Below are 10,720 nucleotides of genomic sequence, written 5' to 3' on the forward strand. Positions count from 1 at the left end.
CTTTGGTCCTTTACTGGTTAAAATATACAGAATAACCCTTTAAACCTAACTTTGGTCCTTTACTGGTCAAATATACAGAATAACCCTTTAAACCTAACTTTGGTCCTTTACTGGTCAAATATACAGAATAACCCTTTAAACCTAACTTTGGTCCTTTACTGGTCAAATATACAGAATAACCCTTTAAACCTAACTTTGTCACTTTACTGGTCAAATATAGAGAATAACCCTTTAAACCTAACTTTGGACCTTTACTGGTCAAATATACAGAATAACCCTTTAAACCTAACTTTGGCCTTTACTGGTCAAATATACAGAATAACCCTTTAAACCTAACTTTGGTCCTTTACTGGTCAAATATACAGAATAACCCTTTAAACCTAACTTTGGTCCTTTACTGGTCAAATATACAGAATAACCCTTTAAACCTAACTTTGGTCCTTTACTGGTCAAATATACAGAATAACCCTTTAAACCTAACTTTGGTCCTTTACTGGTCAAATATACAGAATAACCCTTTAAACCTAACTTTGGTCCTTTACTGGTCAAATATACAGAATAACCCTTTAAACCTAACTTTGGCCCTTTACTGGTCAAATATACAGAATAACCCTTTAAACCTAACTTTGGTCCTTTACTGGTCAAATATACAGAATAACCCTTTAAACCTAACTTTGGTCCTTTACTGGTCAAATATACAGAATAACCCTTTAAACCTAACTTTGGTCCTTTACTGGTCAAATATACAGAATAACCCTTTAAACCTAACTTTGGTCCTTTACTGGTCAAATATACAGAATAACCCTTTAAACCTAACTTTGGCCCTTTACTGGTCAAATATACAGAATAACCCTTTAAACCTAACTTTGGCCCCTTAGTGGAGCTCAGACAGGTGAAAAACAGCCAACATCCACATACCTGGCGTCCTCCCCGTGCAGGGCGTGGCTGTGCGCGCGACGGTTGTAGGCGCTCGCTGGTCACATGATCTCTCTGAACTCATGTGACTGACAGAGGAAGAGAAAGAAAACCAAAATGGCTGCTACAGGAGAGGAGGCTGCAGCCATGGAGAGCATCTCCAGAGCTCCAGCGGCTCTGAACCCGACCGCAGGCTCCGATGGACCGGCAGAGGGACCGAGGGAGGGGACGGAGAGTCCGGCTCCGAAAAAATCAAACAGTAAGAATGAGTCCTAACGGCTCCCGTAACGTGCTAATGCTAACGTAGCACACAGAGATATCAAACTAACATAGGAATGAGCCATCCCGGCCTCTGTAGCCGGATAATGTGACCGTGGATAAACTGGTCCAGTATTAAACTGGTCCAGTAACATCAAAACCTGTAGGATGGCTGGATACTCTCTTTATTAATATTATTACTGATAGAGACTGGTTTACTCTGACTGGTTTACTCTGACTGGTTTACTCTGACTGGTTTATTCTGACTGGTTTACTCTGACTGGTTTATTCTGACTGGTTTACTCTGACTGGTTTATTCTGACTGGTTTACTCTGACTGGTTTTTTTCAGACTGGTTTATTCAGACTGGTTTACTCAGACTGGTTTACTAAGACTGGTTTATTCAGACTGGTTTACTCAGACTGGTTTACTCTGACTGGTTTACTCAGACTGGTTTACTCAAACTGGTTTACTCAGACTGGTTTATTCAGACTGGTTTACTCTGACTGGTTTATTCAGACTGGTTTATTCTGACTGGTTTATTCAGACTGGTTTACTCTGACTGGTTTACTCTGACTGGTTTATTCTGACTGGTTTATTCTGACTGGTTTATTCAGACTGGTTTACTCAGACTGGTTTACTCTGACTGGTTTATTCTGACTGGTTTATTCTGACTGGTTTATTCTGACTGGTTCATTCAGACTGGTTTTTTTCAGACTGGTTTAATCAGACTGGTTTACTCTGACTGGTTTATTCAGACTGGTTTACTCAGACTGGTTTACTCAGACTGGTTTATTCAGACTGGTTTACTCAGACTGGTTTACTCTGACTGGTTTATTCAGACTGGTTTACTCAAACTGGTTTACTCAGACTGGTTTATTCAGACTGGTTTATTCAGACTGATTTACTCAGACTGGTTTACTCAGACTGGTTTATTCAGACTGGTTTATTCAGACTGGTTTATTCAGACTGGTTTACTCAGACTGGTTTACTCTGACTGGTTTATTCAGACTGGTTTATTCAGACTGGTTTATTCAGACTGGTTTACTCAGACTGGTTTATTCTGACTGGTTTATTCAGACTGGTTTATTCTGACTGGTTTACTCAGACTGGTTTATTCAGACTGGTTTATTCAGACTGGTTTATTCAGACTGGTTTACTCAGACTGGTTTACTCTGACTGGTTTACTCTGACTGGTTTACTCAGAGTTGTTTACTCAGAGTGGTTTATTCAGACTGGTTTATTCAGACTGGTTTATTCAGACTGGTTTACTCAGACTTGTTTACTCAGACTGGTTTATTCAGACCGGTTTACTCAGACCGGTTTACTCAGACCGGTTTATTCTGACCGGTTTACTCAGACCGGTTTACTCAGACCGGTCTATTCAGACCGGTTTACTCAGACTGGTTTATTCAGACTGGTTTACTCAGACTGGTTTATTCAGACTGGTTTACTCAGACTGGTTTATTCAGACTGGTTTACTCAGACTGGTTTACTCAGACTGGTTTATTCAGACTGGTTTATTCAGACTGGTTTACTCAGACTGGTTTACTCTGACTGGTTTACTCAGACTGGTTTATTCAGACTGGTTTACTCTGACTGGTTTACTCAGACTGGTTTACTCAGACTGGTTTACTCAGACTGGTTTACTCAGACTGGTTTATTCTGACTGGTTTACTCAGACTGGTTTACTCAGACTGGTTTATTCAGACTGGTTTATTCAGACTGGTTTACTCTGACTGGTTTACTCTGACTGGTTTACTCAGAGTGGTTTACTCAGAGTGGTTTATTCAGACTGGTTTACTCAGACTGGTTTACTCAGACTGGTTTATTCAGACTGGTTTACTCAGACTGGTTTACTCAGACTGGTTTATTCAGACTGGTTTACTCAGACTGGTTTACTCAGACTGGTTTACTCAGACTGGTTTACTCAGACTGGTTTATTCAGACTGGTTTACTCAGACTGGTTTACTCAGACTGGTTTACTCAGACTGGTTTACTCAGACTGGTTTATTCAGACTGGTTTACTCAGACTGGTTTACTCAGACTGGTTTATTCAGACTGGTTTATTCAGACTGGTTTACTCAGACTGGTTTACTCAGACTGGTTTACTCAGACCGGTTTATTCAGACTGGTTTATTCAGACTGGTTTACTCAGACTGGTTTACTCAGACTGGTTTATTCAGACTGGTTTATTCAGACTGGTTTACTCAGACTGGTTTACTCAGACTGGTTTATTCAGACTGGGCTGTTCTCTGTGCTGTTGTGTTTATGAGGGACTGTCCAGATTAATCACATTAATCACGATTAATTGATCCACATGTATATATTTTTTCTCTCCTACTTTATTGTTCCTTTTGTAAGTTAATCCACTTTAGTGCATCCCTGCTGATACAGTCATATAAAATAAGTTTATAATGATAATAGGAAATCACCACTGCTCCCTAATAATAATAAAAATAATAATAATTATAGTAATAAAATAAGAATAAAATAATAATGCTAATAATGACAATAATAATAGTTATAATAATAAGTCCACCATTGCTCCCTAATGATAATAAAATTAATAATAATAATAATAAAATAATAATAACAATAATAATTATAACAATAACACCGATAATAATAAGAGATAATAATAATAACAATAAGTCCACCACTGTGCTTTAATAATAATAACAATAATAATAATAATAATAATTATTATTATTATAACACTGATAATAATAATTATAATAATAATATAATAATAATAATAATAATAATAACACTGATAATAATCATAATAATAATATTAGTAGTAGTAAAAATATTATGACTATTATAATGATAATAATAATAATAACACTGATAATAATCATAATAATAATATTAGTAGTAGTAAAAATATTATGACTATTATAATGATAATAATAATAATAACACTGATAATAATCATAATAATAATATTAGTAGTAGTAAAAATATTATGACTATTATAATGATAATAATAATAATAACACTGATAATAATCATAATAATAATAGTAGTAGTAGTAGAAATATTCTGACTATAATTATTATAATACTAATGACAATAATAACATAAATTAGTACACCACTGCTCTTTAATATTTAATTTTTTTATTTTTCAAATCTCAGAGGACAGTCCAGCAGACTGCAGACATTTGTCTTTTTCCTGTTCATTCGTTTCATGTAAGATCCTGAGCTAGTTCCCTTTTCTCTGGTGAAGTTCGTGTTTTATTTTCTGATCAACCTTTCAAAATAAAAGCAGGTCTGGATCCAAACAGGAAGCCAGTTACCCTTGAGAAAGGACAAAATCACTGCTTTGAATACATAACAGTGACATTTAAAATGCAATTAAAAGGTCATGATTAATTGAGATTAATCTCAGAAACTCAAAGATTAATGAGTATTAAAAATTTTCGGGCTGCACCAATACCAAATTTTTCCAGACTGATTAGGAGTAGTGGGATTTGTGACTCAGGTAAGGGTCCTTAATGGTATCATTACTGGTCTTAAATGGTTTTGACAGGTTGTTTTATGTCATCAGGTGTTCCTCATCCCACCTCTTCATGATTTATCAGAGCTGTTTTCATTCTCCTCTTCTGTTTTCATCCTCATTTTTGTTCAGATATCGCTAAGCTGCAGAGATGTCTCTGACTACATACTCACATGATAACTGCAGCGTACAGCGCCACCTAGAGCTGTAATGGACTAACTTTGCTACATAACCACCGTTCTGTTGTTCTTTACCTTCTGCTGCCCATCTGGCATTTGTGCATCATCAGGATCACATCACTGCAAACAACCTACCGTGCATTTATGCACAAAAGTGTCAGATATATAAAGGAACAACAGTAAAAATGAGTTTGTTCAAACAGCTGAACAGAAGTGGGGAGAAATGAGGAGCAGCACCGTCACACCTCTCTGTTCTTCACCTGCCCAGGTGATGGAGCCGTGGAGACGGGGACATTTTTAATCATTTCAGTGCATATATTGTTTATTTCCAAGATATTTTGTCATTATTTTGGGTGATGGATACAGGGATATTTATCATAACTTTAGGTTTTATTTAGAATATTTTGAAGCTGTTTTGTCATTATTTTGGGTGATGGATACAGGGATATTTATCATAACTTTAGGTTTTATTTAGAATATTTTGAAGCTGTTTTGTCATTATTTTGGGTGATGGATACAGGGATATTTATCATAACTTTAGGTTTTATTTAGAATATTTTGAAGCTGTTTTGTCATTATTTTGGGTGATGGATACAGGGATATTTATCATAACTTTAGGTTTTATTTAGAATATTTTGAAGCTGTTTTGTCATTATTTTTGGGTGATGGATACAGGGATATTTATCATAACTTTAGATTTTATTTAGAGTATTTTGAAGCTGTTTTGTCATTATTTTGGGTGATGGATACAGGGATATTTATCATAACTTTAGGTTTTATTTAGAATATTTTGAAGCTATTTTTTGTCATTATTTTTGGGTGATGGATACAGGGATATTTAATCATAACTTTAGGTTTTATTTAGAATATTTTGTCATTATTTTGGGTGATGGATACAGGGATATTTATCATAACTTTAGGTTTTATTTAGAGTATTTTGAAGATATTTTGTCATTATTTTGGGTGATGGATACAGGGATATTTATCATAACTTTAGGTTTTATTTAGAATATTTTGAAGCTGTTTTGTCATTATTTTTGGGTGATGGATACAGGGATATTTATCATAACTTTAGATTTTATTTAGAGTATTTTGAAGCTGTTTTGTCATTATTTTGGGTGATGGATACAGGGATATTTATCATAACTTTAGGTTTTATTTAGAATATTTTGAAGCTATTTTTTTTTTGTTTGTTTTTAAGTGACGGAGGTGTGGAGATGGAGACAATTTTAATCATTTCAGTGCATGTATTGTTTATTTCCAAGATATTTTGTCATTATTTTGGGTGATGGATACAGGGATATTTATCATAACTTTAGGTTTTATTTAGAATATTTTGAAGCTATTTTTTGTTTTTTGTTTTTAGGTGACGGAGGCGTGGAGACTGCTGAGGAAGCCGTGGAGCCCTCGGAGCCTGATATCAACGAGCTCTGCACTGATATGTTTGAAAAGATGGCTATCTTTCTCCAAGGAGAGCTCACAGGTCTGTACCAATCAGGAGACGCCACGGTGATGTCACAGCGGTTATATTTGTTTCATGGCGGCGGGAAATCAGGGAGAAGCAGACAGATCCCTGGACTGGAGAAAAATGTTTTAATCTTTCTGTAGGATGGGAGGAAACCCTACTACCCAAACAGGCGTTTAGCTCTAAAGTTTAGAATCAGCCGTTCTAGTCACTTTTATTGTTCCTAACATCTGTTATGAATGAAGTCCAGAACCAGTTAGTACTAACCCTGCTCTAGAGGAGTCTCATGCAGAGTCTCACAGACTCACCAGACCTCACAGCCATGGAGAGTCGTGGGCTCTATCTCTGAGTCCAGTATTTGGATCCAGATTAGACTGTGGATTTCTGATGTGATCCTCCTTTTAAAGGAGTAAAAAGCTCCTGTCCCTCAGGTTCACAGCTTCATTAAAGTTTCTGTGGTGCTGATGTTGAGGCTGAGGTCAGGGTAGTTTTTAGTGTCTGACTGTATTTAGAGCCGGGATGGTTCCTCCTTCAGAGAATCATTATTCTGGTTTTGGTAAGACTGGCTGTCAGAGCCCAGGGGTTGGAGATCCAGGTGCTGATGTAGTCCCTCTGTAGTTGGAGAAAGGAGCTCTTCAGCATCCAACAGGAGGATACCAGAAGCTGCAGCTTCTTCTAATGCCTTTGCCAGTTTGTTGATAGAAGTGTTGAAGAGGGTTGGTCTAACTCCCCGGCTGAGGAAATCTGGATGTCTTTTTCCAGCCTTTACAGCACACTGTTTGTTCGTTGTTGTTTATTCTCTGTGTAATTTACCTGCTCAGGTACGTGTGAGGATTACCGTCTGCTGGAGAACATGAACAAACTGACCAGTCTGAAATACATGGAGATGAAGGACATTAGCATCAACATCAGCAGGAACCTGCAGGACCTCAACAACAAGTGTGAGTATTATCATCATCATCATCATCATCATCAGTCTGACCTTTGATTATGAGGACAGTGATGATGTTAAAGGCTTTATACCTCTATACTGAGATAAACCATCATCATCATCATCATCATCATCATCAGTCTGACCTTTGATTGTGAGGACAGTGATGATGTTAAAGGCTTTATACCTCTATACTGAGATAAACCATCATCATCATCATCATCATCATCAGTCTGACCTTTGATTATGAGGACAGTGATGATGTTAAAGGCTTTATACCTCTATACTGAGATAAACCATCATCATCATCATCATCATCATCAGTCTGACCTTTGATTATGAGGACAGTGATGATGTTAAAGGCTTTATACCTCTATACTGAGATAAACCATCATCATCATCATCATCATCATCATCAGTCTGACCTTTGATTGTGAGGACAGTGATGATGTTAAAGGCTTTATACCTCTATACTGAGATAAACCATCATCATCATCATCATCATCATCATCAGTCTGACCTTTGATTATGAGGACAGTGATGATGTTAAAGGCTTTATACCTCTGTACTGAGATAAACCATCATCATCATCATCATCATCATCATCAGTCTGACCTTTGATTATGAGGACAGTGATGATGTTAAAGGCTTTATACCTCTATACTGAGATAAACCATCATCATCATCATCATCATCATCATCAGTCTGACCTTTGATTATGAGGACAGTGATGATGTTAAAGGCTTTATACCTCTGTACTGAGATAAACCATCATCATCATCATCATCATCATCAGTCTGACCTTTGATTATGAGGACAGTGATGATGTTAAAGGCTTTATACCTCTATACTGAGATGCATACCTTAAGTCCTATCTGAAGGAGAGCCAGTCCATGTTGTTCTCCTCTTGATACATCCAATAAGCAGCTGGCAGTAATACTGGAGATACTGGTAAAACTGGGAAAGCTTTGATGAAAATCCAGCTGAATCATCATAGTCGGCATGTTTGTGACACTTCTGATTGGTTTAAAATGTGTAAGCCCCACCCACAGAGTGAGAGATTAAGACCTGACGTTAACACCTGCTCCTGTTTGTGTTTCAGACGCTAGTCTGCAGCCGTACCTGGATCAGATCAACCAGATTGAGGAGCAGGTTTCATCACTGGAACAGGCCGCCTACAAACTCGATGCTTACTCCAAGAAACTGGGTGAGAAAATCAGCTGACAGCCTCATTTAGGGGGCATTTGACTATCTTAGAGTACCAGGGGGGTTAGCTTAGTGACATCAGGATGTGTACTAGTACCTCACATTTCAGTCCTGGTTGGCAGGGACCGGAAACAGGCCAAATAACAGGGAGCACTATTTCCCTCCACCGTTCACAGTGGTGATGGAAGTCATTGTTAGAGCTGTGGGTGGTGGGTGGGGAGAGCTGGCATGGAGGGGGGGGGCTCTGACTAGCCCTCTGGTGGTGCCCTGAGACTGGCTGAATGAAAGCTTCTCGCTGCCCGTGGGGCGCACGGTAAAGATGAACTGGCATTAAGGCCTTCTCCTCTGAACGCTGATCTGTGGAGCACAAGTATCTGGTGTTTACTCCAAATCTGGAGTTTTAGATCCAGACCAACAGACCTACATCAGCCGAAGGCTTTTTCTTTATTCAGCATCACTTTTTACTCTTTGAGGTTCTTTTAAGAACTCCAATTTTAGGGCTGAACAACATTTAAGTATTGGAATCAGCTAAAATTGATCTGTAAACATTGGCGTATTTGATATTGGCAGCAGTACAATACTGTGCAGCCCTAGTTCCACCTACTCCCTCCTCCTCCAACCCTCCAGGTCAGTAGGACTGTAGCAGGCACTCAGCTGTATCTGCTCTTATTACGGGGCAGACAGAACCACCAGAGGGCGCTGCTGCTCCACGCACTTCAACCCTTCATGTTTCACCAAACACAGAGCTGCTCTTCATCAGGCATTACCAACAGAGCCATGATTTACTGATTCTCTCCACAGAGGCCAGATTCAAGAAACTGGAGAAACGATGATGATGATGCTGAGGAGGATGAAGATGAATATTTTCAGAGGTATTTACGTCTTACTGTTCACCATCCCTAAGAGGAAATGACCTGGACCGAGACAGATGGCCTGAATGAGGATCCAGCTAAAGGACTAATGAAGCACCCAGGCTAAACCCTCTGAACCCCCACAGACCCTAACGGTATCAGGACTGGACTCGGAGAGTCCATAGACATGAGTGCTAGGACCTCACACTGGAAACAAGATTCAGCCATTAAATAACGAGAGTAAAAGCCCACCTCATGTTTGTGTTTAGTTACGGCGTCTGTAGGTGTTTCCCTCCAAAATAAAGTCTAAAGAACACGATAAATATGAAAACAACAGAAAAACACAAATAACTCTTCAAAGTAAAACCACAGAAGAAGAAAGGATCCAGCTCTGACGTATTCATTATTAAAACTTTCCCTGTGTTTTTTTTCCTCTGTCAGTTTTTCTTTGACATTATTGATCATTGCTTCAGTTTATTGTACGTTTTTTTACATTTATCAAGGACCAGCACATCCTCCACCTCACCAGGTCACTATGAACTCTGGGTAAAATCTCGCAGGAAAGTCTGCAGCCGTGTGGATGCTCAGAAAGAGTTTAAGTTACTGTTTAGAGGCTGCAACAGGCAATGATGATTCAGGACGGAGTGACAAACCTGAAACACAGGTGAGAGTCTGTGAGGGCGGGGCTTAGATTCAGCCAGTCTGCTTTTTTGTAATGTCAGTGAAGCTAGGGATGTTGGGGGCTTTTTTGTGTAGTGTTCTAAGTTTTAATGTAGTGTGTGGCCGACTTTATAAGCTGTAAAGATGACATCTTTAACGGCAAGGATGGAATGTTTCATGGACTGTAAAGGATGACATCTTTAAAGTCAAGGATGTAATTTTGATGAAGCTGGGGATGTTGGGGTTTTTTCCACATAGTAGGCCGTAGTTGGCAACTTTTGGAAAGAGGGGGAACAGGCAAGGAGTGAGGGTTCCAGACAGGCAGTCAAGGTTCTTTTATCATTTCTGTGTATTTTCCTGCAGATCAATAATGACTGATCAGTGGAGCTCACTGATTTACTACTAAACTGAATGAAATAAACCTATCACAGTAGAATATAACGGCACATTTAGATCTGAAGATGAAGCGTGCTCCTAGATCTATTCTCATACTGTCTCGGTTCTGTTTAATCCAATACTTTCAGTAAACCAGAGTCTTTAAAACTCTGATTCATCTCTGGCACTTCGCTCTGATTGGAGGATCTCTTCAGTCTTTTTTATTGTGCTGTCAGCTGGATTTTTCCTTTGTCCACTTTTGTGAGTTAGAAGTTTGCAGTGAAAAAGCTTTGATATAAATTCAGCCTGTTTTCTATTTGTGTGTAGATACTAACAGTTAAACTGGATCATGTTTTCTGAATAAACCATGAAGTAAA

The 10,720-nt window shown here is 38.3% G+C and overlaps 1 protein-coding gene across 1 annotated transcript; it reads left to right on the forward strand.

Annotated features, from left to right (window-relative positions):
- Positions 1-1,026: 1,026 nt before the first annotated feature.
- bloc1s2 (biogenesis of lysosomal organelles complex-1, subunit 2) lies at positions 1,027-10,720 on the forward strand. The gene is made up of 5 exons (XM_041790560.1): positions 1,027-1,174; positions 6,222-6,338; positions 7,142-7,261; positions 8,354-8,458; positions 9,259-10,720. The coding sequence occupies exons 1-5, from the start codon at positions 1,033-1,035 to the stop codon at positions 9,288-9,290; spliced, it is 516 nt and encodes a 171-aa protein (XP_041646494.1). The 5' UTR covers positions 1,027-1,032; the 3' UTR covers positions 9,291-10,720.

This window comes from Cheilinus undulatus, linkage group 7, assembly GCF_018320785.1.
Source record: "Cheilinus undulatus linkage group 7, ASM1832078v1, whole genome shotgun sequence".
Lineage (NCBI taxonomy): Eukaryota > Metazoa > Chordata > Actinopteri > Labriformes > Labridae > Cheilinus > Cheilinus undulatus.